The sequence below is a fragment of the Dryobates pubescens genome, chromosome 12, assembly GCF_014839835.1.
Source record: "Dryobates pubescens isolate bDryPub1 chromosome 12, bDryPub1.pri, whole genome shotgun sequence".
Taxonomy (NCBI): Eukaryota; Metazoa; Chordata; class Aves; order Piciformes; family Picidae; genus Dryobates; species Dryobates pubescens.
The window spans coordinates 4,984,283-5,011,782 of NC_071623.1; the positions used below are offsets into that span (position 1 = coordinate 4,984,283).

Genomic DNA, 27,500 nt, shown 5'->3' on the forward strand with positions numbered 1-27,500 from the left:
AGTTAGTTACCTCTGCAAAAGGCCAAAAGGGTTTAGAATCACAGAATTGTCAGGGCTGGAAGGGACCTCAAGGAGCAGCCAGTTCCAAGCCCCCTGCCATGGCCAGGGACAACTCACACTGCAGCAGGTTGCTCACAGCCACAGCCAGCCTGGCTGCAAACACCTCCAGGCAGGAGGCTTCCACCACCTCCCTGGGCAACCTCTGCCAGCCTCTCACCACCCTCCTGGGCAACAACTTCTTCCTAATGTCTAATCTCAACCTCCCCTCCTCTGGCTTGGATCCATCCCTCCCCCAGTCCTATCACTCCCTGACACCCTCAAAAGTCTGCACTGCACCCCAGGCTGCTTTTACAGCATTGAGCCTACCCATGGCTGCAGCCCCTCAGCAGCATCATCATCAGGAACAACAAAGAACCAACACAGAACCACAGAGTTGTCAGGGTTGGAAGGGAGCTCAAGCAGCAGCCAGTCCCAACCCCCTGCCATGGCCAGGGACACCTCACACTGCAGCAGGTTGCTCACAGCCACATCCAGCCTGGCTGCAAACACCTCCAGGCAGGAGGCTGCCACCACCTCCCTGGGCAACCTGAAGGTTCCCTGGGGAACCCTCTGTTCTTGCAAGGCTTAACTCACAGTGCCTCTGTGGGATCAAGTTGGTTGCAGGGGTCAAACACAGGGGATGCTGAAGCTCTCTGGGGAGGCTGTGGCTGCCTCCTCCCTGGGGGTGTTCAGGGCCAGGCTGGATGAGGCCTTGGGCAAGCTGGGCTGGTGGGAGGTGTCCCTGCCCATGGCAGGGGGGGTGTTGGACCTGGCTGCTCTTCAAGGTGCCTTCCAGCCCAACCCATTCCATGACTCTGTGAACTAAGAGTGAGGCACAGGGTGTTTTAAAAGTCATTTTTCCTTGCTGTAGCACTGCCTATAAAACCTGAGAGAGAGTCTGATAGATGATGTCAGAGAGCAGGAGCTCTCTGCTTTGGGTGAGGAATGAAATGTGCCTGTGGGTAAGCACTGAGCTTTCTTTCTCTCTCTCTCCAAACTATTTCTGTTTCCAGGGGCTGAAAATAATTTCTCTGTGTGTTACAGAACAATTTTCTTACAAGTCAGCAAGGCTAAGAAGTTGAAGAAACAGAGAAAGGAAAACCATCTGTGCTCATCAGCTGTGAGCCCACAGCAGTGCTGAGAAGCAGCTCACTGCTGGAGGGATTCTTTTAGTTACCTTGCACCATGGTGAGCCAGCAGACACCAGGGGCCTGCAAGGAGCCTGCAGAGGGACTGTGCCCAAAGGCCTGCAGGGACAGCAGCAGGGGCAAGGGTTTGAAAGGAGAGCAGAGCAGATGGAGATTGGAATAAAGGTATATGAAAATATGTCCCTGAAATACCTGGGTTGGAGCAGTCCTCATGATCAGTCCAGCCTGGGGATGAAGAGATTGAGAGCAGCCCTTGCAGAGAAGGACTTGGGGGTGCTGGTGGGGGAGAAGCTGGGCAGGAGGCAGCAAGGGGCACTGGCAGCACAGAAGGCCAAGGGCAGCCTGGGCTGCATCCAAAGCAGTGTGGCCAGAGCTGGAGAGAGAGGATCCTGCCCCTCTGCTCTGCTCTGGGGAGACCTCAGCTGCAGGGCTGGGGCCAGCTCTGGAGCCCTCAGCACAGCAAGGACATGGACCTGATGGAGCAGGTCCAGAGGAGGTCATGAAGATGATCCAAGGGCTGAAGAACCTCTGCTGTGAGGTCAGGCTGAGGGAGCTGGGGGTGTGCAGCCTGCAGAAGAGAAGGCTCCAGGCAGACCTCAGTGCAGCCTGCCAGGACCTGAAGGGGCTCCAAGAAGGCTGCAGAGGGACTGTGCCCAAAGGCCTGCAGGGACAGCAGCAGGGGCAAGGGTTTGAAAGGAGAGCAGAGCAGATGGAGATTGGCTGTGAGGAACAAGTTCTGCCCCAGGAGGCTGCTGCCACACTGCCACAGGTTGCCCAGGGAGGGAGCTGAGGCTCCATGGCTGGAGCTGTTGAAGGTGAGGCTGGAGAAGGCTGTGAGCAAGCTGCTCTGGTGGAGGATGTCCCTGCTGGGTGCAGGGGGTTGGACTGGATGCCCTTTGGAGCTCCCTTCCAACCCAACCCATTGCATGGTTGTGCTTGGTGGATGGGTCAGGCATGGCAGCAGACCTCAGACTGGTATCTTCCCCCTGCAGCTGTGCAAACCCCAGCAACATGGGAAGGAAAACTGAGTAAAATAAGCAGTATCTTAGCTCAACTCCCCTTTTGCCTCCCCTCTTGCCTCCCCTCTTGCCTCCCCTCTTGCCTCCCCTCTTGCCTCCCCTCTTGCCTCCCCTCTTGCCTCCCCTCTTGCCTCCCCTCTTGCCTCCCCTCTTGCCTCCCCTCTTGCCTCCCCTCTTGCCTCCCCTCTTGCCTCCCCTCTTGCCTCCCCTCTTGCCTCCCCTCTTGCCTCCCCTCTTGCCTCCCCTCAGCCAAGCCCAAAAGCAGGGCTGCAGTGCCACCTAAATAAGGCCTCAGACACATGAAACAAACACTGCTGCTTTTTGACTGAAGACCTGATTTCCACAGCCCCCTGGACCTGAGCCCCAGAGCAGAAGCACAGCAATAATGCCTCTTCTGTCTTAAATATTCCCCTGTTGGATTTCCTCATGCTTGTTTTGTCAGCTGTCAGTGAGAAGAGCAACTGAAATGCAGCTTTCTGCTGTGAAGTGAAGCTGAAGGCACCCCAAGCTGCCAGGGGTTTGTGTGGCAGCACCCTTGGCAGGTAGGGCACTGTTTGTTAGGTGGGACTGCAGGGGAGCACTGGGGACAGGGCTTCCCTTCTTACCTTGCTGCTTAGGCTTCACAAAGTGGCTGCTGCAAAGCTGCTAAGCCAACAGAGTCCTGTGCAGGAGCACTGAGGGAATTAAAAGCTTAAGGGTTTCTTGCACTCTTAGAGGTTTACATGATGGAGGCAAGGAAAATGGGGGAAAGACTCTCTAGTTAAGTACTCTTCTTCTTAGTTAGGCTCCAAGCTACCACAGGAGTTAAACCTGGGAGCTCTCAGCTTGTGAGCTTGCCTGCTGCATCTGCCTGGGGCTGCAGGATGTGAAGCTCAGAGAGAGAAACCTTTCTGAACCCTGCAGCTCTTGGACAGCATTTCCAGCTCAGCCATGCAAGGAGTCATAGAACTGTCAGGGTTGGGAGGGACCTCAAGGAGCAGCCAGTGCCAACCCCCCTGCCATGGCCAGGGACACCTCACACTGCAGCAGGTTGCTCACAGCCACAGCCAGCCTGGCTGCAAACACCTCCAGGCAGGAGGCTTCCACCACCTCCCTGGGCAACCTCTGCCAGGCTCTCACCACCCTCCTGGGCAACAACTTCTTCCTCACATCCAAGCTCAATCTCCCCCCTTCTAGTTCTGCTCCATGCCCCCCAGTCCTATCCCTCCCTGACCCCCTCAAAAGTCCCTCCCCAGCTTTCTTGGAGCCCCCTGCAGATCCTGGAAGGCCACCAGAAGGTCTCCTGGGAGCCTTCTCCTCTCCAGCCTGCACAACCCCAACTCCCTCAGTCTGTCCTCACAGCAGAGCAGCTCCAGCCCTCTGCTCCTCCTCGGGGCCCTTCTCTGGACACCTTCCAGCACCTCCAGACCCTTCCTGGCACAGAGGCTCCAGAGCTGGCCCCAGAGCTCCAGCTGTGGTCTCAGCAGAGTGGAGCAGAGGGGCAGAATCCCCTCCCTGCTGGCCACACTTCTCTTGCTGCAGCCCAGGCTCTGCTTGGCTCTCTGGGCTGCAAGTGCTCCCTGCTGGCTCCTGTGGAGCTTCTCCTCCCCCAGCACCCCCAAGGCCTTTCCTTCAGGGCTGCTCTCCAGCCAGTCCCTGCCCAGCCTGGATCAGTGCCTGGGATTGCCCTGAGCCAGCTGCAGGACCTTGCCCTCGGTCTTGCTGAACCTCCTGAGGTTGTCCTGGGCTCCAGCCTGTCAGTGATTCAGAGTTTCCTATTTCTTGGCTGTTAATGCCCCAACTCAGAGGCTGCTTCTTTTACTGCACCTCCATTATTAGGACAGCTCTCACAGCAGGCAAGGTGCTCCCAGATGTCAGCTGCAAGGCTTCTGTGACTTTCAGAGGACTTGGTGGAGTTACTGTAGCCAAAACCAGACAGACATCTGGGCACATTGCTACATGGGAGAGTGAAAAGGATCTGTAAGAGCTTGGCCCATGCAGCTTTGCTGCAGGATCTGCTCATTTCCAGCTGCAGTGCTGCCAATGGAGCCTGGGCACCAGGGCAGTGAAGGAACCCTTCAGCAGTCCCCTTTTTTATGTCCTTCTAAAGTGCTTGGTTTGCTTTCCTGTTCTGCTGCTCTGGTTAAGCTTTATATGGAGGCAGAAGCCTTGAAGTGAATGATTGCTTACAGTAAATGAAAGCAGGATAGCAAAAACTGAGCCTGTGTTGCATGTCAGCTCATGCCTTGGAGCCAGCAGCCTCTCTCTCTTCTCCAAGCTCCCTCTGCCTTATACACTGCACAGTGAGTCCTTGCAGAGCAAGGGTAGGTTGGCTTGAAAGGGACCTTAAAGATCATCCAGTTCCAACCCCCCTGCCATGGGCAGGGACACCTCCCACCAGCCCAGCTTGCTCAAGGCCTCATCCAGCCTGGTGCTGAACACCCCCAGGCAGGAGGCAGCCACAGCCTCCCTGGGCAATGTTTCTAGACAGCTTTAGGCATCCCCTGTGTTTGTCCTCCCCACCTGCAGCACTGCCTCCAGCTCTGGGGCCCCCAGCACAAGAGGGACCTGGAAGCTGCTGGAGAGGCTCCAGAGGAGGCCACAAAGGTGATCAGAGGGCTGCAGAACCTCCCCTGTGGGGACAGGCTGAGAGAGTTGGGGCTGTTGAGCCTGGAGAAGAGAAGGCTGCAGGGAGACCTCAGAGCAGCCTCCCAGTACCTGAAGGAGGCTACAAGAAAGCCTGGAAGGGACTTTTGCCAAGGGCTGGGAGTGATAGGATGAGAGGGAATGGATTGAAGCTTGAGGAGGGCAGACTGAGACTGGAGAGGGGGAAGAAATTCTTCCCAGTGAGGCTTGGGCAGACTCTGGCACAGGCTGCCCAGGGAGGCTGTGGCTGCCTCCTGCCTGGGGGTGTTCAGCACCAGGCTGGATGAGGCCTTGAGCAGCCTGGGCTGGTGGGAGGTGTCCCTGCCCATGGCAGGGGGGTTGGAACTGAGGCACTTGGAGCCATGGCTTAGTTGTCAGGAGGTGTTAGGTGTTAGGTCACAGGTTGGACTTGATGATCTCTGAGGTCTTTTCCAACCTGGTTGATTCTGTGATTCAGTTTGATCCCACAGATGCTCTGTGAGTTAAACCCTGGTCTGTGGGGCTCAGCATCTGAATGTCTCTGGGCAGCCTGATCCAGCTGAGGATGTCCTTGCTGACTGCAAGATGGGGTTGGGCTGGATGACCTTTGGGGGTCCCTTCCAGCCCAGTCCAGCCCATTCTGTGGCTGTGTGATTCTGTGTCTTGTCTCTGGCTGCTTATCATCTGAGATGAAGACCTGGTTCATGCCTAATTGGGCAGAGATGTGTGAGTGCAGGCAGTGCTGGCTGCAGGGCTTGCACCCCCTTAACAAGCTGCAGGGCACTTGCTGAGAAGGGGGGAAAAAAAGAAGTAGAGAAATGAGTGGTTTGGGGGGTTTTGTGACATGAATTGTCCTGAGGTTTGCTGTTTTGGGCACCCTTGGTGTGCTTTCAGCTGTGAAAATGCCTGCAAATGGGACAGGTCATGAAGTTCTGCTGGCACAGCATCTGAGAGTGAAGCTCCTGCACTGTTTCCTTCTTGTGGGTGCAGAGAAATGTGAAAATAATAAAGCAGCTGGTGTGGAGGCAGCAGCAGCCTGCTGCAGTCCTGGCTGTGGGCCCTCCTGGGGGCCTCTCAGTGGTGCCAGCAAGTGAGGATGGCCTTGGTTTGCCTGCTGCTCCCCCAGCCACGCAGTGTCCTGGGGCAGGGCCATCGAGTGAGAGCAGCCTTGCTTCAGGGCAGAGCTGGTCCGTGCCCCCAGTCACCCCCACAGCTCTCTGGTGGGCTCTGCAGCAGACCCCTGACTCTCTTAGAATCAGAGAGTCATCAACCAGGCTGGAAAAGACCTCAGGGATCATCAAGTCCAACCTTTTACCTAATACCAAACACCCCCTGACAACTAAACCATGGCACCAAGTGCCACATCCAATCCCCTCTTGAACACCTCCAGGGATGGGGACTCCACCACCTCCCTGGGCAGCACATCCCAATGGCCAATCTCTCTTGCTGGGAAGAACTTTCTCCTCACCTCCAGCCTAAATCTCCCCTGGCACAGCTTGAGACTGTGTCCTCTTGTTCTGGGGCTGGGTGCCTGGGAGCAGAGCCCAACCCCCACCTGGCTACAGCCTCCCTTCAGGGAGTTGCAGAGAGCAAGAAGGTCTCCCCTGAGCCTCCTCTTCTGCAGGCTAAGCAACCCCAGCTCCCTCAGCCTCTCCTCCCAGGGCTGTGCTCCAGACCCCTCCCCAGCTTTGTTGCCCTTCTCTGGACACCTTCCAGCAGCTCAACATCTTTCCTAACCTGAGGGGCCCAGAACTGGACACAGGACTCCAGGGGTGGCCTCAGCAGTGCTGAGCACAGGGCACAAGGACTTCCCTGCTCCTGCTGGCCACACTCTTCCTGCTGCAGGCCAGGATGCCCTTGGCCTTCTTGGCCCCCTGGGCACACTGCAGGCTCATGTTCAGCCTCCTGTCAACTCCTGTCCTAAGCTGGGGAGCCCAGGAAGAAGCTACCATGAGGCTGGAAGGCTCTTGCAGCTCAGCTGCCTCTGTGCTTTCAGGAGCATGTGGAGCAGCAGTGCCCTCAGCCAGTGCTCTCCTTGCCCAGCACTCTCTGGAGGACCATCAGCCCTCACACCACGCCTCAGACCTCAACCCCAGAGCAGCCTCAGGCACCCTTCTCCATCAGCTGAGCTCTCCTAACTGTTCCAGAGGCAAACACTTGCAGCAGAGGCTTTTATCAGCAGCTTATCTCAAGCCTGTCAAACACCTGACCCTCTTCACCCTGTGCTGTGTTGGGGGTTTTGTTTTCACCTGGTGTTTGCAGACTCTTTGATCTGCTGGCTGCAGACAAGTTCTGCTGCATTCCTGACCAGGTATTTCTGAGTGGATCGCTGTTCACAGGCCCTGTAACCCTACCTGGAGCCCAGGGCTCCCTGCCTATCCATTATTTAAAGAGAAGGAAGGCACAACATAGCCTGGATGCAGGAGGATTGCTGCCTGGGGGCGCAGCAGGAGGAGGAATGTGCTGGAGCTGCTATGTCCCAGCTGTGCAGAGCAAGAGGCTCTGCTATGGGTTGGGTTCTTCAGCTCTGCTCCTTCACACCAGTGGCAATTCCCAGAACCACAGAATGTTAGGGCTAGGGAGGACCTTGAGAGATCATCCAGTCCAACCCAGCTTTCTTGTAGCCTCCTGCAGGTACTGGCAGGCTGCTCTGAGGTCTCCCTGGAGCCTTCTCTCCTCCAGGCTGAGCATCCCCAGCTCTCCCAGCCTGGCCCCACAGGGGAGGTTCTCCAGAACCAGGAGAGAGGAGCTGCTCTCCTACTGACTGCTCCAAGCAGGTGGTGTGAAAGGCTGTCAGGAAGGACCCCAAGACCCTCTCCTGTAGCTGTACAAGGAAAGTGATCAGAGAAAAGGTCTGTGCCTGCAATTAATCTGCATTCCTAGATTCATAGGATGGGTTGGAAAGGATCTTAAACAGCCTCCAGTTCCAACCCCCTGCCATGGGCAGGGACACCTCCCACCAGCCCAGCTTGCTCAAGGCCTCATCCAGCCTGGTGCTGAACACCTCCAGGCAGGAGGCAGCCACAGCCTCCCTGGGCAACCTGTGCCAGAGTCTCCCCAGCCTCACTGGGAAGAATTTCTTCCTCCTCTCCAGCCTCAATCTGCCCTCCTCAAGCTTCAATCCATTCCCTCTCATCCTCTCACTCCCAGCCCTTGGCAAAAGTCACTCCCCAACTCCCCTGCAGCCCCTTCAGGCACTGGGAGGCTGCTCTGAGGTCTCCCTGGAGACTTCTCCAGGCAGAACAGCCCCCACTCTCTCAGCCTGTCCCCACAGGGGAGGTTCTGCAGCCCTCTGAGCATCTTGGTGGCCTCCTCTGGAGCCTCTCCAGCAGCTCCAGGTCCCTCTTGTGCTGGGGGCCCCAGAGCTGGAGGCAGTGCTGCAGGTGGGGTCTAGCAGCAGTAATAGCTAAATAAAAAAGCAGAAATGGCAGCTGTCTTTATCCCACAGCTGAGAACCTTCCCCCTGAGGCTGCAGAATGGTCATCTCAGCCCATCCAGAGGGTCACTGAATGGTTGTTTCTGATTTTACCTCTTTTTCTGCTTATGGGAAACAAACCAACTGTAGCTTTAGGGAGTGCTGCAGGCTGGGGGCAGAGTGGCTGAGAGCAGCCAGGCAGAAAGGGACCTGGGGGGACTGGGTGAGAGTAGGCTGAACAGGAGCCAGCAGTGTGCCCAGGGGGCCAAGAAGGCCAATGGCATCCTGGCCTGCATCAGGCAGAGTGTGGCCAGCAGGAGCAGGGAAGTCCTTGTGCCCTGTGCTCAGCACTGGTTAGGCCACCCCTTGAGTCCTGTGTCCAGTTCTGGGCCCCTCAGGTTAGGAAAGATGTTGAGCTGCTGGAAGGTGTCCAGAGAAGGGCAACAAAGCTGGGGAGGGGTCTGGAGCACAGCCCTGGGAGGAGAGGCTGAGGGAGCTGGGGTTGCTTAGCCTGCAGAAGAGGAGGCTCAGGGGAGACCTTCTTGCTCTCTGCAACTCCCTGAAGGGAGGTTGGAGCCAGCTGGGGGTTGGTCTCTTCTGCCAGGCACCCAGCCCCAGAACAAGAGGACACAGACTCAAGCTGTGCCAGGGGAGGTTTAGGCTGGAGGTGAGGAAGAAGTTCTTCCCAGCAAGAGAGATTGGCCATGGGAATGTGCTGCCCAGGGAGGTGGTGGAGTCCCCATCCCTGGAGGTGTTTAGGAAGAGCCTGGCTGAGGCACTTGGTGCCATGGTTGAGTTGATCAGATGGTGCTGGGTGATAGGTTGGACTGGATGATCTCTGAGGTCTCTTCCAGCCTGGTTTAGTTCCATTCTTTTTAATCAGGCACTAGCTCTGTGTTCAGTTCCTACACTTGCATTCTTGCAATGGAAATGAGACCTGCCCATGGTGTCTGAGAGGTCATTGCTCTTGGAGACTGCAGTGGAAACTTGTTTGGAGCGAGCTAGGGAGGGCTGGAACAAGGTCAGACTGTGCTGGGAAAAACTGCTTCATGTTGGGATGTCATGAAGGAGCAGGGACAAAAATAACACTGAGTGTCAGTCCACAGAGCAGAGCCTGGAGAATGAGCTCCAGGGTCTGCTTGGTGCTGCAGCATCTCCAGATGCAAAGCCTTTGTGCCTGGAGTTCACTGGGAGAGTGGGAATTGAAGCCAGGCAGTCCTCTGAACAATCCACATCTCCAGTGTTCAGTTGCAATGCTGCTGAGTTGGGGATCTGTTTGTTCTGCTGCTTGGGTTTGGGGGTTTGGGGTTGTTTGGGGTTAGTTGGTGGTTGGGTTTTTTAAAGCATCTATTTTTACAGTCAGAGAAAAACTTCTGGCCCTTCAGAAGGCTGAGCAGGCGTCTGGGGCTTGCTCTTTCTCCCTTTCTTGGGGAGATAAGGTTGACCTGTTGGGGAGCAGCACAGGGGAAAGGGACCTGGGGGTGCTGGGGGGCAGGAGGATGCCCCTGAGCCAGCAAGGTGCCCTGGTGGCCAAGCAGGCCAAGGGCAGCCTGGGCTGCATCAGAAGGGCTGTGGGCAGGAGGTCAGAGAGGTTCTCCTGCCCCTCTGCTCTGCCCTGGGGAGGCCACAGCTGGAATCTTGTGTCCAGGTCTGGGCCCCTCAGGTCAAGAAGGAGCTGAGGGAAGGGCTGGAGAGAGTCGATGGCAGAGCCCCCAGGCTGCTGCAGGCAGTGGAAGATGTCCCTGTGAGGCCAGGCTGAGGCAGCTGGGGCTTGGAGCTTGGAGCAGAGGAGCCTGAGGGCTGCCCTCAGTGCTGGGGCTGAAGATGTGCAGGGCAGTGTGGGGAGGAGGCAGCCAGGCTCTGCTCAGGGCTGTGCAAGGCCAGCCCAAGGGGCACTGGGTGGCAGCTGGAGCAGAGGAGGTGGCAGGGGAAGAGGAGGGAAAGCTTTTTGGCTGGGAGGGTGGCAGAGGGCTGGAGCAGGCTGGCCAGAGAGGCTGTGGAGTCTCCTTGTGTGGAGGCATTGCAAAGCCAGCTGGATGTGTTGCTGTGGGAGCTGCCCTGGGGGCTCCTGCTCTGGCAGGGGGCTGGGGCTGGCTGCTCTCTGGAGCTCCCTCCCAGCCCCTCTCACCCTGTGGTGCTGGGTGAAGGTGCTGCAGAGCTGTGTTTTAAGGCAGCCTGCTCAAATCCTGCTGTTTGAGGACCGGGTGAGATCACACACAGCCCTGACCCCGCAGCTTCTCATCCTTCTCTGACAGCTGTTGTGTTTTTTCTCCCCATGATGTTGTGTGAAATGAACTTCTTCTTCCTTAACTGGCAGATGACCTGTGTAATTGTTTCACACCAGTGCTTAGTCCTTGCAGCAAATTTAGACTTGGGTTTGCTCCACTTTCCATCATGTCCTTGCCTTGCAAGCTGTTAGCACATCCCATTTCTGCTAGCTCTGGTGCTCATCCTGAGGCTCCTCTTGGCAAGCAGGATCTGCAGCCTGCCACCACGAAGGCAATCCTTTCCAAGATGTTCTTCATCAGACTTCCCTCCTCTCTGTGGCTGTCCCTGGGGGGTTGCAGTTTGTCTGCTGAAGTATTGCAGTGGCAATTGAGTGTGAGGAGCTCTGGCTTCAAATCCCTGCAAGCTGTTTTGGTTTGCCTAGCAGTGTGTGAGCTGGAAGAAAAAGCCACAGCTCTTTCCTTGCCAGTCTGCTGACTGGGGTGAGACCCACACTGACAGCAGAGGACAGAAAGGATTTGGTTTCAAGCAGCAGTTGAATGAAAGCAGACCTGGTGGTTCCTCTACATTTCATGGGATGTTTTCATTTAACCTCCTTCCTGAGTGCTCTTTGTTGTATCAGAGAGACTCTAGTTTCAGTGTGAACAAATATCATAGGATCATGGAGTGGTCTGGGCTGGAAGGGAGCTCCAAAGGGCATCCCTGCCCCCAGCAGGGACATCCTCCACCAGAGCAGGCTGCTCACAGCCTTCTCCAGCCTCACCTTCAACAGCTCCAGCCATGGAGCCTCAGCTCCCTCCCTGGGCAACCTGTGGCAGTGTGGCAGCAGCCTCCTGGGGCAGAACTTGTTCCTCACAGCCAATCTCCATCTGCTCTGCTCTCCTTTCAAACCCTTGCCCCTGCTGCTGTCCCTGCAGGCCTTTGGGCACAGTCCCTCTGCAGCCTTCTTGGAGCCCCTTCAGGTCCTGGCAGGCTGCTGTGAGGTCTGCCTGGAGCCTTCTCTTCTGCAGGCTGCACACCCCCAGCTCCCTCAGCCTGTGCTCACAGCAGAGCTGCTCCAGCCCTTGGATCATCTTCATGACCTCCTCTGGAGCCTCTCCATCAGGTCCATGTCCTTGCCTTGCTGAGGGCTCCAGAGCTGGCCCCAGCCCTGCAGCTGAGGTCTCCCCAGAGCAGAGCAGAGGGGCAGGATCCTCTCTCTCCAGCTCTGGCCACACTGCTTTGGATGCAGCCCAGGCTGCCCTTGGCCTTCTGTGCTGCCAGTGCCCCTTGCTGCCTCCTGCCCAGCTTCTCCCCCACCAGCACCCCCAAGTCCTTCTCTGCAAGGGCTGCTCTCAATCTCCTCATCCCCCAGGCTGGACTGATACTGAGGACTGCTCCAACCCAGGTATTTCAGGGACATATTTTCATACAGCTTTCTTCCAAAGTGCTCTTTGTTGTATGAGATAAACAGTCCAGTTTCAGGCTGATCAAATACCCTGTCACAGGCAATGCCTTGAATTCAGATGGAGCTTGGAGACTTGATGGTGCAAGCTAGCTCCATTTCATCCCTGCATATCAGTGCCTGGAATCTGCCTGGGGGCAGGCTGTGTGCACTGACCCTGTGGAAAGCAAGCCCAGGCACCAGAACCAGGATACAGCATTCAGCTGAAGCTGCTGTGGAAGTCTGAGCAGGCAGCATGCTGTGGGGATTTCATTTTGGATAAAGCCTAATCTGCCACCTCCTTCTGTGCTTGCTGGAGAGAGGAGCTGCTCCTGCTGACAGCTCCAAGCAGGTGGTGTGAAAGGCTGTCAGGAAGGACCCCAAGACCCTCTCCTGTAGCTGTACAAGGGAAATGATCAGAGAAAAGGTCTGTGCCTGCAATTAATCTGCATTCACAGATTCATAGGATGGGTTGGAGAGGATCTTAAACACCCAGCAGTTCCCCCACCCCTGCCATGGGCAGGGACACCTCCCACCAGCCCAGCTTGCTCAAGGCCTCATCCAGCCTGGTGCTGAACACCTCCAGGCAGGATGCAGCCACAGCCTCCCTGGGCAGCCTGTGCCAGAGTCTCCCCAGCCTCACTGGGAAGAATTTCTTCCTCCTCTCCAGTCTCCATCTGCCCTCCTCAAGCTTCAATCCATTCCCTCTCATCCTATCACTCCCAGCCCTTGCCAAAAGTCAGTCACCAAAGCTTCTGCAGCCTCTTCAGGTACTGGGAGGCCGCTCTGAGGTCTCCCTGGAGCCTTCTCTTCTCCAGGCTGAACAGCCCCAACTCTCTCAGCCTGTCCCCACAGGGGAGGTCCTGCAGCCCTCTGATCATCTTTATGGCCTCCTCTCCAGCAGCTGCAGGTCCCTCTTGTGCTGGGGGCCCCAGAACTGGAGGCAGTGCTGCAGGTGGGGTACTGCCTGAACTGCCATTGTAAGGGCTCTTAGTAAGCACAGTTCCCTGTGAGTCCATAACCTCTGCTCCAGGCATGTTTTCCTTGATGCTCTACTGACCTTGTGATTTCAGCTGGAAGCTCCCCAGCCGTTTCAGGGCAGCAGTCTTGCCCAGCAGTGCTCCTCAAAAGCTTAACAACTCCCTACCTGTCTCTGATGGACTAAGGGGAAGTGGACAGCAAAGTCCTGAGTTGAAACAAACCTACTGGAGAGAGTCCAAGGGAGAGCCATGAGGATGATCAGGGGACTTGAGCATCTCCCCTGTGAAGAGAGACTGAGAGCCCTGGGGCTGTTTAGTGTGGAGAAGGCTGAGAGGGGATCTGATCAATGCCTGTCAATAGCTGAGGGCTGGGGGTCAAGTGGAGGGGGCCAAGCTCTTTTGGGTGGTGTGCAGTTACAGGACAAGGAACAACAGGTTCAAACTTGAACAGAGAAGCTTTCAGCTGAACATGAGGAGAAACTTTCCTGTGAGGGTGGCAGAGGGCTGGAGCAGGCTGGCCAGAGAGGCTGTGGAGTCTCCTTGTGTGGAGGCATTGCAAAGCCAGCTGGATGTGTTGCTGTGGGAGCTGCCCTGGGGGCTGCTGCTCTGGCAGGGGGCTGGGGCTGGCTGCTCTCTGGAGCTCCCTTCCAGCCCCTGCCACTCTGTGCCTCACACTGTAAAGGAGGAGGTTTCCCAAGGAGAGGATAACTTTTCACCAAACAGATGGAGAGAGGCCAACAGAGGCTACCAGGATGACTGTGGGACTTGAACATCTCTGCTGTGAAGAGAGACTGAGAGCCCTGGGGCTGTTTAGCATGGGGAGGAGAAGGCTGAGAGGGGATCTGATCAATGTCTATCAATAGCTGAGGGCTGGGGGTCAGGAGGCAGGACCCAGGCTCTGCTTGGTGGTGCCCAGTGCCAGGCCAAGGAGCAGCAGGGAGAAGCTGGAGCCCAGGAGGTGCCACCTCGAGAGGAGGAGACACTTGTGCATGGTGAGGCTGCTGGAGCCCTGGAGCAGGGAGGCTGTGGAGTCTCCTTGTGTGGAGGCATTGCAAAGCCAGCTGGATGTGTTGCTGTGGGAGCTGCCCTGGGGGCTCCTGCTCTGGCAGGGGGCTTGGCCTGGCTGCTCTCTGCAGCTCCCTTCCAGCCCCTCACACTCTGCGTCTCCCTGCAATCCAGCAAGCATTTGGCGCTCAGAAAGGAGTTGTTTTTCCCCCCCTCTGCTTGCAGGGAGCTGTTTCCATTCCCTGGGAGAGTGGAATTAACCCCCCTGGTGTGTGTTCTCCCTCAGATCACAGAGGTGTGTGGTGCCAAGCGTGTGGGATACTTTGGGCCTGCCCAGTTCTACCTTGCTTTGAAGCTAATTGCAGCAGCACAGTCTGGCTTCCCAGTGCGAATCGAGAGCATTAAGAATGGTAAGTAGCAAACCTCTGCTTGCAGTGCTCTGGGCACTTGTTCCTTACTTTCTTTAAGGCCTCTCAGCTCTCCCTGGTGGGAAGCTTTGTTTTTCCTTCTAGCATGCCTCTAAAGCAGATGGATTTCCAGCCCTTCCTCCTGCCATGCAGGCTGAATGCAGAAGGCTTGCCTGTGGCTTCGGTGGAGCTCAGGAATGTTGGCTGAGGCAGTCAGTGGCACTGGGCTGGAGCTCAGTCTTTGGGGTTCTTTGAGTTGAATCATAGAATCATAGAGTCAATAAGGTTGGAAGAGACCTCAAAGATCATCAAGTCCAACCTGTCACCCAAGACCTCATGACTAACTAAACCATGGCTTCAAGTGCCACGTCCAGTCCCCTTTTGAACACCTCCAGGGATGGGGACTCCACCACCTCCCTGGGCAGCACATTCCCATGGCCAATCTCTCTCTCTGGGAAGAACTTTCTCCTCACCTCCAGCCTAAACCTCCCCTGGCACAGCTTGAGACTGTGTCCTCTTGTTCTGGGGCTGGGTGCCTGGGAGCAGAGCCCAACCCCCACCTGGCTCCAACCTCCCTTCAGGGAGTTGCAGAGAGCAAGAAGGTCTCCCCTGAGCCTCCTCTTCTGCAGGCTAAGCAACCCCAGCTCCCTCAGCCTCTCCTCCCAGGGCTGTGCTCCAGACCCCTCCCCAGCTTTGTTGCCCTTCTCTGGACACCTTCCAGCAGCTCAACATCTTTCCTAACCTGAGGGGCCCAGAGCTGGACACAGGACTCAAGGGGTGGCCTGAGCAGTGCTGAGCACAGGGCACAAGGACTTCCCTGCTCCTGCTGGCCACACTCTTCCTGCTGCAGGCCAGGATGCCCTTGGCCTTCTTGGCCCCCTGGGCACACTGCTGGCTCCTGTTCAGCCTACTCTCACCCAGTCCCCCCAGGTCCCTTTCTGCCTGGCTGCTCTCAGCCACTCTGCCCCCAGCCTCTCCCTCTCTCCCTGCAGAGCTGCCCCTGCCGCGGTTCCCGGCGCTGAAAGCTGACGGCGAAGCCTGGTATGGGACCCCTGCAGAGCTCCATCCCGGGAAGTTTCAGCTCCCCCAGGCAGCCTTGGAGAAAAACTCCTACAAAAGGGCAGATGAAGGGGACAAGCAGGTAACAGGCTGCTCTGCTTCGGGCCAGGGTGGTGTTATTGGGGCTCCTTTTTGGGTCTGGCCCGGGAAATGATGCCTTCAGGTGTGCTGACTCAGTCGTGCAGACCTCAGCAGCAGAGGAGCTCCTGGCACTCAGCTCATGTCCACTGGGGCTGTGTTCTGCTTCTGATGCATCCCAGCTGCAGCCCTGAAGGAGAACTCTTCTATCTGAGCTTGCAGAAAGCTGTCAGCCTCTGGGTTGAGGGAGCTGGGGCTGTGCAGCCTGCAGAAGAGAAGGCTCCAGGGGCAGCTCAGAGCTGCCTGCCAGGAGCTGAAGGCATCCTGCAGGAAGGCTGCAGAGAGACTTTGGCTGAGGGGGGCTGGAGCCAGGCCCAGGGGGAATGGTTTGGAGCTGAGGCAGAGCAGGGGCAGAGTGGAGCTGAGGCAGAAGTTGTTGAGGGTGAGGGTGGTGAGAGTGTGGCACAGGCTGCCCAGGGAGGCTGTGGCTGCCTCCTGCCTGGGGGTGTTGAAGGCCAGGCTGGCTGAGGCCTTGAGCAGCTGAGTGGAGCTGAGAGGTGTCCCTGGGCATGGTGGGGAGCTTGGAGGAGATGAGCTCTAAGCTCTCTTCCAGCCTGAGCCCTTCTGTGTATATTCTAAGTTGTTTCAGTGTTGACCTCCTCCTTAGCCCAGCTCTGATTCTTGGAGAGGCCCTTGGGGTGGGAACAGCAGAGGAAAGTGAGTGATTGCTTGTGGCTAATGTGATCCTTAGTCACTACAGAAACACTCAGTTGGAGAAGAGGTTGAACCATGAGCCACTGTTTCTGGATGGGATAAGGGCCACCAGGAGGCTTCCTTCCAGTCCAATCTCCCCCAGAGGAAATCTGCTGCTCTTCTGTCCTCTGTGTAGCATCTCCCCAGGAGCCCCTGTTCTGAGCAGCCAATCTAATGGAGCTGGCTGAGGCAGCTTTGTGTTGCCTGAGTTGAGGGGAGCTGAGGGTGCTTACTCACAGCCAAGCAGCTTCCCAGCAGCACCTGGATGTGCATCCCTTTCCCCAGGCCTGGCAGCAGCTCCTCTGGTGTCACATCAGTGCCTGCTGGCAGGTGCTCTTATCTTCCCAGAACATTCATCACACAGAGTGTTGGTGTGAGCAGCAGTTCCAGCCTCAGCTCAGCCAGCAGGAAGGAGCTGATGAGGGGAACAACAGGAGGAGGAAGACAAGCATGAATGCCTCTCTGCCTGTGTCTGCTGCTGCTGAAGCAGAGCAGTGCCCTCAACCCCCTGCCTCATTGCAGGCTGTGTGCTGTGGTACAGTCTGCTTTTTATTCACTGAACTGTTGGAGGATCACTTCCTCTGCTTAATCTCTGCCAGGCAGGGGAGAGAGGAAGCTTCAGGATGGCTCCCCAGTAATGCCTGCAAATCCCCAGAGTGTTTGAAGTACTGATTCAGAGGTTTAGTTTAATGTCTTGGTAAGTTGTGTTTCTCTTTTTGGGGCATGAGGAATGCTCTCCCACCAGGACTGCAGACACACTTCATACATTCAAAGATGCCTGCTCACATGAGGCCTTCTCAAGCTAATTAATCAGAGAATCACAGGGTTGGAAGGGACCTCAAGGAGCATGGCCTTAAAAACCTCCAAGGATGAGGCTTCCACCACCTCCCTGGGCAACCTCTGCCAGGCTCTCACCACCCTCATGGGGAACAACTTCTTCCTAATGTCTAATCTAAACCTGCCCTCCTCTAGCTTGGATCCATCCCTCCCCCAGTACTATCACTCCCTGACACCCTCAAAAGTCTGTGCTGCACCCCAGGCTGCTCTTACAGCATGGAGCCTACCCATGGCTGCAGCCCCTCAGCAGCAGCAGCATCACCTCAGGAATAACAAAGCAAGCAACACAGAACCATAGAGTTGTCAGGGCTGGAAGGGACCTCAAGGAGCAGCCAGTCCCAACCCCCCTGCCATGGCCAGGGACACCTCACCCTGCAGCAGGTTGCTCACAGCCACAGCCAGCCTGGCTGCAAACACCTCCAGGCAGGAGGCTTCCACCACCTCCCTGGGCAACCTCTGCCAGGCTCTCACCACCCTCCTGGGCAACAACTTCTTCCTCACATCCAAGCTCAATCTCCCCACTTCTAGTTTTGCTCCATCCCCCCCTGAGACAGTGATGGAACCAGAGGGAACAGCCTCAAGCTGCACCAGGGGAGGGTTAGGCTGGAATTCAGGAAACTGTTTTTCACTGGTCAGGCTTTGGCACAGGCTGCCCAGGGAGGTGGGGGAGTTACCATCCCTAGAGGTGTTTAAAGGTCATTTAGATGTGGTGCCTGGGGGTATGGTTTAGTAGTGAACTTGGTGGAACAGGGTTCATGGTTGGACCTGGTGATCTCAAGGGTCTTTTCCAAGCTGAATGATTCCATGAGTCAGAAATGCTTCTTGAGGTGTCTTTGAAAGTGAAATAAGATCTTAAGCTGTTGACTGCAGGCTTTGCTGTGGCATTGCCATTCTTGATTGCCTGGCTCAGGGCAATCCCAGGCACTGATACAGGCTGGGCAGGGACTGGCTGGAGAGCAGCCCTGAAGGAAAGGCCTTGGGGGTGCTGGGGGAGGAGAAGCTCCACAGGAGCCAGCAGGGAGCACTTGCAGCCCAGAGAGCCAAGCAGAGCCTGGGCTGCAGCAAGAGAAGTGTGGCCAGCAGGGCCAGGGAGGGCATTCTGCCCCTCTGCTCCACTCTGCTGAGACCACAGCTGGAGCTCTGGGGCCAGCTCTGGAGCCTCTGTGCCAGGAAGGGTCTGGAGGTGCTGGAAGGTGTCCAGAGAAGGGCCATGAGGGTGAACAGAGGGCTGGAGCTGCTCTGCTGTGAGGACAGACTGAGGGAGTTGGGGTTGTGCAGGCTGGAGAGGAGAAGGCTCCCAGGAGACCTTCTGGTGGCCTTCCAGGATCTGCAGGGGGCTCCAAGAAAGCTGGGGAGGGACTTTGGAGGGGGTCAGGGAGGGATAGGACTGGGGGGGATGGAGCACAACCAGAAGTGGGGAGATTGAGCTTGGATGTGAGGAAGAAGTTGTTGCCCATGAGGGTGGTGAGAGCCTGGCAGAGGTTGCCCAGGGAGGTGGTGGAAGCCTCCTGCCTGGAGGTGTTTGCAGCCAGGCTGGCTGTGGCTGTGAGCAACCTGCTGCAGTGTGAGGTGTCCCTGGCCATGGCAGGGGGGTTGGGACTGGCTGCTCCTTGAGCTCCCTTCCAACCCTGACAGTTCTGTGAGTCTATCATTCCTGGAGGGCTTAATACCAAGTTCTCTCTTTTGGTTTGTGAGAAGCCCTTTGTGGGGAATAAGGAGCCCCAGGGAGGAGCAGCCTCTGGCCTGCCCTTTGTGCTGCTGTGGGCATTCAGGTTGCCATGCAGGGTTACCTGGTTGCCTTGCTGTCATCTCAGAGTTCCATTGTGTCTTGTGTCTGGCACAGGAAGCCAAGTCCCCACCGCTGTCTCCCATCTGCTCACCTCCTGCTTCTCCATCTACTTACCAGAGAATGGCCTTGACTTATGGATATGGCAAATCAAGAAGTGGGCTGGAGCAGCAGCATGGAGGTAGGGCAAAAACTGAGGTGTCCACCTTGGCTACTTCTGGGGTTTAGTTTTGGGGGTTGGGGGGGTTTTTTTTGGGCTCCTCAGAAGCATCCAAATTTGAGATGCAGCTGAGAGTCAACCTTCAGATTGGAGCAGTTCATTAGAGCTGTGTTTGGCAAAAGAGCTCAGGCACCTAAGTGTGTTTTCATTGCTCAGTCTTGGCTGCTCTCTGCTAAGTTGGATTTGTGTGGCCCTGCTCCCAGGCAAATGGGCACTCCCAGTCTCTGACAAGGCTGCCTGCAGTCAGCCCAGTGACAAAGCCTCTGTGAGGCATGAAGTGCAACAGGGCCTGCACCTGGGTCAGGGCAATCCCAAGCACAAATCCAGGCTGGAGGAGAAGGCTTTGGGGGTGTCACAGAGTCATAGAATCAGTAAGGTTGGAAAAGACCTCAGAGGTCATCAAGTCCAACCTGTCACCCAACACCTCATGACTGACTAAACCATGGCACCAAGTGCCACATCCAATCCCCTCTTGAACACCTCCAGGGATGGGGACTCCACCACCTCCCTGGGCAGCACATTCCCATGGCCAATTACTCTCTCTGGGAAGAACTTTCTCCTCACCTCCACCCTGAACCTTCCCTGGCACAGCTTGAGACTGTGTCCTCTTGTTCTGGGGCTGGGTGCCTGGGAGCAGAGCCCAACCCCCACCTGGCTCCAACCTCCCTTCAGGGAGTTGCAGAGAGCAAGAAGGTCTCCCCTGAGCCTCCTCTTCTCCAGGCTGAAATGGTTTGAGTCAGAAGGGAGCTCCAAAGCTCATCCAGTCCAACCCCCTGCACCCAGCAGGGACATCCTCCACCAGTGCAGGTTGCTCACAGCCTTCTCCAGCCTCACCTTGAATACCTGCAGGGATGGGGCCTCAGCTCCCTCCCTGGGCATCCTGTGGCAGTCTTTTTCTTGGAAGTGTTGGAAGCTTTTGCCCAGCAGTGTTGCCTCCCCTGCAAGGGCTCCTGGAGGCTTCCCAACTTCCTTCCTGTGTTGTGCTCTGAAGTGAGAAGTTACTTGCACAGCAATAAAAATGGGTATCAGTAGGGGATAAAACCTGTGAGGGGCTTAGGGGGGGATCATGTGTAAGGCCCTCCTCAGCTCACTTCTCATCAAGAGTCTTTCAGATCCTGTCTCATGCAGCCTGGCACTGCAGTGGTACATTCTAAGCAGACTGGCAGCAGAAGGCTTTCAGCTCCCTGAGAGTTTGCAAGTGATTTTCTTTGGTGTTTTGGCACTTGACCTATTTTTAATACCTTGTTGTTAAGTGTGCTGCTGTGTCACCACTCACTGTACTTGCTGCAGGGGAAGGCAAGAGACTCCACTTAGCAGAAGAAGGAATTGTTACTCTGCTTTCCTAACTGTACCCCAAGCACTGGTGGCTGTGGGGCAGGCTGTGGATGGAGTCTGCCTGCACTGCAGCAAGGCCTTTGACACCATCCCCCACAGCAAACTCCTGGCCAGGCTGTCAGCCCATGGCTTGGGCAGCAGCTCTCTGGGCTGGGTTAGGAACTGGCTGGAGGCTAAGCCCAGAGAGTGGTGGTGAATGGTGCCACAGCCAGCTGGCAGCCAGGCACCAGTGGTGTGCCCCAGGGAGCAGTGCTGGGCCCCAGCCTGGTCAGTATCTTCATTGATGATCTGGAGGAGGGGATGGAGTCCATCAGCAGTAAGTTTGCAGCTGACAGCAAGCTGGGGGCAGGAGTTGATCTGTTAGAGGGCAGGAGAGCTCTGCAGAGGGACCTTGCCAGGCTGGGCAGATGGGCAGAGGCCAAGGGCAGGAGATTGAACACATCCAAGTGCCAGGTTCTGCACATTGGCCACAGCAACCCCAGGCAGTGCTGCAGGCTGGGGGCAGAGTGGCTGAGAGCAGCCAGGCAGAGAGGGACCTGGGGGGACTGGTTGAGAGTAGGCTGAACATGAGCCAGCAGTGTGCCCAGGGGGCCAAGAAGGCCAAGGGCATCCTGGCCTGCATCAGCAGGAGCAGGGAAGTCCTTGTGCCCTGTGCTCAGCACTGCTTAGGCCACACCTGGAGTCCTGTGTCCAGTTCTGGGCCCCTCAGGTTAGGAAAGATGTTGAGCTGCTGGAAGGTGTCCAGAGAAGGGCAACAAAGCTGGGGAGGGGTCTGGAGCACAGCCCTGGGAGGAGAGGCTGAGGGAGCTGGGGTTGCTTAGCCTGGAGAAGAGGAGGCTCAGGGGAGACCTTCTTGCTCTCTGCAACTCCCTGAAGGGAGGTTGGAGCCAGGTGGGGGTTGGGCTCTTCTGCCGGGCAGCCAGCCCCAGAACAAGAGGACACAGTCCCAAGCTGTGCCAGGGGAGGTTCAGGCTGGATGTTAGGCAGAAGTTCTTCCCAGCAAGAGAGATTGGCCATGGGAATGTGCTGCCCAAGGAGGTGGTGGAGTCCCCATCCCTGGAGGTGTTCAGGAAGAACCTGGCTGAGGCCCTTGGTGCCATGGTGGAGTTGATCAGATGGTGCTGGGTGATAGGTTGGACTGGATGATCTTTGAGGTCTTTTCTAACCTGGTTAATTCTGTTCTGTTCTAAGGGGTGAGTCATGTGTTGGGATTGCCAGCAGGAATGAGGGAAAGGGGAGGAAGAGCATGTGGGAAGTTAGGGAGTTGCTGGTTGAGAGCAGTGGCAGAGGAAGGGGTTTTCATTGATTTAACTTTGTTCAGCTCAGCTGAATTGATTCATACTTGTGACTCATTCCTGTGCTTTATATGGCCATGAGGGTAGAAAATGTGTTCCTCTCTAAGGCACAGCATGATTCATATAGAATAACATGTGGAATTAATATGTAATACATGATAGGCACACACAATATGTCAGCATAGACTCCAGTGTGATGAGCAATGATTGCTGCCAGCTAGCACTGTGGAGCTGACAGCTTCTGCCAGCAGTGGCTGAAGAAGGGGATCCTGCCCCTCTGCTCTGCTCTGCTGAGGCCTCACCTGCAGGGCTGGGGCCAGCCCTGGAGCCCTCAACACAAGAGGGACATGGAGCTGCTGGAGCAGGTCCAGAGGAGGCCATGAAGGTGATCAGGGGCTGGAGAACCTCTGCTGTGAAGCCAGGCTGGGAGAGGTGGGGCTGGTCAGCCGGGAGAAGAGAAGGCTCCAGGGAGACCTTGGAGCTGGATTTCAGTGTCTGCAGGGGACCTGCAGGCAGGCTGGGGAGGGACTGTTCAGAAGGGGCTGTGGGGATAGGACCAGAGGCAGTGGTTTGGAACTGGAGCAGGGCAGAGTGAGGTTGGACATCAGGAGGAAGCTCTGCACAGGGAGGCTGGGGAGACACTGGAGCAGGCTGCCCAGGGAGTGCTTGAGGCTCCATCCCTGGAGCCATTCAAGCTCAGCCTGGCTGTGTCCCTGGGCAGCCTGCTGTGGCTGGAGCTGTCCCTGCTGCCTGCAGGGGGTGTTGGACAGGATGCCCTTGGAGAGTCCCTTCCATCCCTGGAGCCATTCAAGCTCAGCCTGGCTGTGTCCCTGGGCAGCCTGCTCTGGCTGGAGCTGTCCCTGCTGCCTGCAGGGGGGTTGGACAGGATGCCCTTGGAGGCTCCCTTCCACCCCAATGCCATCTGTGAAACATCTCTGGAGAGGAGTGATGTGATGTGAAGCAGAGTTGTGTGGCTGGAATTGTGTTGCAGAAGCTTTGGCACTGTGGTGGCAGAGTCCCTGCTGGGTGCTTGCCAAGGTGGCCTTGGAGGTGGTGGGGCTGGGGTCACAAGCTGGATTCTTAACCTTGTCATAGTTCATGCTCTCCTTTAGCCTGGCAGAGTCTTTTTTGTTGCTGTCTGACCATCTGTTCTTTGTCTTTAATGTCTGTAGCTCCTTATGAAGTCAGGCACTCTGCTCACCAGCAGGACGGACCAGGAAGCTATGGAGCCAAACCTGCCCTTGCCTGTTCAACTCTCAGCAGGGTAACCACTGCATGATTTACTTCTGCCACTAATAACAGGGAGGTTGTCTGGTTTACTCCTTCAGGAGGCAGGGGAAGTCTCACTTCAAAAGTGAACAGTGCTCCCTGGGGGTGCTTTTTGGACTTGGGGCAGAAGTGTGCTTTGTGGGGTGGGGAGACCAATCAAACCCCAAAGTGGATGGGAAGAGGACATTAGAGATTCCCATGAATTCAGCTGCTGAAGCAGAAGGAGAAGCACCCAAATAGGAAGTTCTTCACAGTGAGAGTGGTGAGATCCTGGAACAGGCTGCCCAGAGATGTGTTATAAGGTCCCTGGAGACATTCAAGCTCAGCCTGGATGTGTCCCTGGGCAGCCTGCTCTCGTTGCTGCCTGCAGGGGGTGGGGGGGTTGGACAGGATGCCCTTGCAGGGTCCCTTCCAACCCAATGCAGGCTGTGAAACAGCACAGAGAGGAAAAGCAGGCTGAGAATCTTCACTTCAAAAGGAAAGGATTTACAGCTGAGGCTATCCTAGCAAATGTAAACCATTTCCAGTTAACACAGCTGAGGATTCACAGAGGTTCCTGCCTGCTTCAGCATGCCAGCTGTAACCCAGGCACAGAGTTTATGGCCTGATAATCTGGGCTGGGTTGGTTGGTTTTCAGCCCAGTTGGTTAACTCACATCTCAAAGGCAGTTTTGGTTTGTTTGCTGTTATGTTTTCCTGCTGGCTGCACCAGCAGATCTTCCCAAGGCCTGCTGAGCACTGACTAGGCAGATGGGTAGTTTGCCCTCTGGAAGGACAAAGCTCTCCTTTAGGAGAGCTTCTCCTAGATGAGCAGGACTCAAAGACTCTGAGGTCCAGAGGGGCTGTGGGTGGCCCCTTCCTGGAGATAGGATAGGATAGGATAGGATAGGATAGGATAGGATAGGATAGGATAGGATAGGGTAGGATAGGGTAGGGTAGGATAGGATAGGATAGGATAGGGTAGGAGTAGAACAGAATAGAATAGAATAGAATAGAATAGAATAGAATAGAATAGAATAGAATAGAATAGAATAGAATAGACTTAACCAGGTTGGAAAGGACCTCAGAGATCATCCAGTCCAACCTATCACCCAGCACCATCTGATCAACTCAACCATGGCACCATGGCATCCAGGCTCTTCCTAAACACCACCAGGGATGGGGACTCCACCACCTCCCTGGGCAGCACATTCCCATGGCCAGTCTCTCTTGCTGGGAAGAACTTTCTCCTCACCTCCAGCCTGAACCTCCCCTGGCACAGCTTGAGACTGTGTCCTCTTGTTCTGGTGCTGGGTGCCTGGGAGAGGAGACCAGCCCCCACCTGGCTACAGCCTCCCTTCAGGGAGTTGCAGAGAGCAAGAAGGTCTCCCCTGAGCCTCCTCTTCTGCAGGCTAAGCAACCCCAGCTCCCTCAGCCTCTCCTCACAGGGCTGTGCTCCAGACCCCTCCCCAGCTTTGTTGCCCTTCTCTGGACACCTTCCAGCAGCTCAACCTCTTTCCTAACCTGAGGGGCCCAGAACTGGGCACAGGACTCAAGGGGTGGCCTGAGCAGTGCTGAGCACAGGGCACAAGGACTTCCCTGCTCCTGCTGGCCACACTCTTCCTGCTGCAGGCCAGGATGCCCTTGGCCTTCTTGGCCCCCTGGCCACACTGCAGGCTCCTGTTCAGCCTACTCTCAACCACTACCCCCAGGTCCCTCTCTGCCTGGCTGCTCTCAGCCACTCTGCCCCCAGCCTGCAGCACTGCCTGGGGTTGCTGTGGCCAATGTGCAGAACCTGGCACTTGGATGTGTTCAGTCTCCTGCCCTTGGCCTCTGCCCATCTGCCCAGCCTGGCAAGGTCCCTCTGCAGAGCTCTCCTGCCCTCTAACAGATCAACTCCTGCCCCCAGATGCTCAAGGCCAGGTTGGATGGGGCCTAGAGTAAGCTAGTGCTGCCATGCAGGCTTGCATCTTGAGTCACTGCAGTTTAACAAAGGCACTGCCTGCACTCTCAGCCCTCTCCTGGTTCCCACCCAACCTCTCTTAAGCAAGTGGGTCAGAAAGCAAAGTCATAAGAGGATCAAATGGTCTTCCCCTCCTGAAGCAGGATTTTAGTCTGAAGCATGAGGAGTGGCAGAAGGTTGAGGAGGTCTCTAGGGGCTTGCCTGGCTCAGCACAGTGTGTGCTGAGTCACCTGAGGGAGTGGAGGCTCCAGGGGCCACACAGCTCCCCTGGAGCCCCAGCACCACTGACAATCTGAACACCAAGCTGCTCAGCAAAGCTAAATCTTCATGCACCATGCTGCTTGAATCCCAGGATCACAGGGTGCTGGGGGTTGGAAGGGGCCTCTGGAGATCTGTGGGTCCAGCTCCCCTGCCAGAGCAGACCCTTCCCTGCTTCCACCCACTTGAGGTGGATGGTGGTTCAGGGCTGCAATGCATGGCAACCAAAATGAGCCCCCAGCAGGGAATCCAGAGGCAGCTGAGCATGTCTTGGACTTGCTCTTTTCTCTGCAGCCAGCAGGAGTAAGATTTCCTCTTGCTTTGAGCTTTGGTCATGCAAAACTTCCTTTCCTTGCCTGGGTAAGGATGGCAAGGGTTAGGCTCAGCTTCAGCAGCTGAGCAGTGGGGTGGTCATCGGCGTGGCCCTTCCTGCTTCTCACCTTCTATAAGTGTCCCTGCTCACAGCAGAGAGTGAAGCCTGGGTTCCTGAGCTTCCCAGTGCCAGCTGTGGCTGGTGCCAGTGTCCCTGCCTGCAGTCTCTTTCAGTGGAGCAGGAGCAGCAGGACAGCAGCAGCCACTACTCAGATGACCCTTGGAGGATAACGGAGGAGCAGAGAGATTACTACGTCAACCAGTTCAAGTCCCTGCAGCCTGACCTCAGCTCCTTCATTTCAGGTGAGCTTTCCCAAGTGCCATGGGTGGGACCAGGCAGACAGGCCAGAAATGCTGAGTAGATAAATTAACTCTTTGCTTAATCTCTGGAGGGAGTTTTTAAGGGAAGTTGGTTGTGTTTTCCTTCCTGGGGCTGAAGATGTGCAGGGCAGTGTGGGGAGGAGGCAGCCAGGCTCTGCTCAGGGCTGTGCAAGCACAGCCCAAGGGGCACTGGGTGGCAGCTGGAGCAGAGGAGGTGGCAGGGGAAGAGGAGGGAAAGCTTTTTGGCTGGGAGGGTGGCAGAGGGCTGGAGCAGGCTGGCCAGAGAGGCTGTGGAGTCTCCTTGTGTGGAGGCATTGCAAAGCCAGCTGGATGTGTTGCTGTGGGAGCTGCCCTGGGGGCTGCTGCTCTGGCAGGGGGCTTGGCCTGGCTGCTCTCTGCAGCTCCCTTCCAGCCCCTCACATTCTGTGATTCTGGGGTTGGTGATGCTAGTTCCAGTCACCAGTACTGAAGCATGGTTTCCTTTATTTATTTTTCCCATATGGAGGGAATGGGGAAATGAGGTCAACAGCTCTGCCTGCCTTTGTTGTTCAGCAAGAGACAAATGAGCTGACAGCTGTACCAGCATCCAGTTAATCAGAGAATCATTAAGGCTGGGGAAGACCTTGTAAGATCATCAAATCCAGCCATAACCCAATTCTCATGCTCACTAAACCATGTCCTGGAGCACCACAGCTGCAGCTTCCTGAGCACCTCCAGCCATGGGGACTCCACCTCCTCCCTGGGCAGCCTGTTCCAGCCCCTCCCCATCCTTCACTCAAGGAGTTTCTCCTCATGCCCAACCTGACCCTCCCCTGGCACAGCTTCACCTCATTGCCTCTCCTCCTGTCCCTGGGTGCTTGGGAGAAGAGGCCAACCCCAGCCTCACTCCAGCCTCCTTTCAGGGAGCTGCAGGGAGCAATAAGCTCTGCCCTCAGCCTTCTCCACACTGCACCCCCCCAGCTCCCTCAGCTGCTCCTCCTATGATGCCTCCAGCCCCCTCCCCAGCCTGGTTGCCCTTCTCTGGCCACTCTCCAGCCCCTCAATGTCTTTCCTGTGCTGTGGTGCCCAGAACTGAACCCAGTGCTCAGGCTGTGGCCTCCCCAGGGCTGAGTAGTGCTGCCCTGCTCCTGCTGGCCACACTGGTTGCCCTTAGCCTTCCTGGCCTCCCAGGCACACTGCTGGCTCATGTTCAGCCACCTGCCTGCCAGCATCCCCCAGATCCTTTGCCGCTGCTTTCCAACCACTCTGCCCCGAGCCCGGGGCGCTGCTTGGGGTTGCTGTGAGCGAAGTGAAGGACCTGGCCCTGGCTCTTGTGCCTCAGTGTCCTCTCAGGTGTGCTTCTGGCACAGCAGGCCTGGCCAGTGGTCAGTCATTGGAGGATCCATTTCCAACAGGTTTGCTTTCCCAACAGGTTCAGTGGCAAAGAACTTCTTCACCAAATCCAAGCTGCCCATCCCAGAGCTTTCTCACATCTGGTGAGTAGTGCTGGGGCCCTCTGGCCAGGCTGGGCTGATGGCTGGGCTTTTTTGGTTTCAAGAGGTGCTTAACTCAAAGAGTTGCTTCACTGTGCAAAGTGCCTTCAGTTGTAACCATTGCTCTTCCCTCCAGAGGGCCTTTCAGGCCCGAGCAGCAGGGGGCTCGCTGATCTCCCTGGCACAGTTGTTTCCTGGAGGGGTGTTCTGGGTGGAACAGGGCTAGAAGTGAGAGCTG

General features: G+C 56.5%; 1 protein-coding gene across 3 annotated transcripts in view; it reads left to right on the plus strand.

Annotated features, from left to right (window-relative positions):
- REPS2 (RALBP1 associated Eps domain containing 2) overlaps positions 1–27,500 on the plus strand; it is a 100,947-nt gene that overhangs the window by 23,327 nt on the left and 50,120 nt on the right. For all 3 annotated transcript variants that reach the window (XM_054165988.1, XM_054165990.1, XM_054165989.1), the window contains exons 2-7: positions 14,146–14,269; positions 15,259–15,407; positions 18,837–18,960; positions 22,802–22,893; positions 25,634–25,772; positions 27,202–27,265. In XM_054165988.1, the coding sequence (XP_054021963.1) occupies positions 14,146–14,269; positions 15,259–15,407; positions 18,837–18,960; positions 22,802–22,893; positions 25,634–25,772; positions 27,202–27,265 (692 nt within the window). The remainder of the gene's footprint in view (positions 1–14,145; positions 14,270–15,258; positions 15,408–18,836; positions 18,961–22,801; positions 22,894–25,633; positions 25,773–27,201; positions 27,266–27,500) is intronic.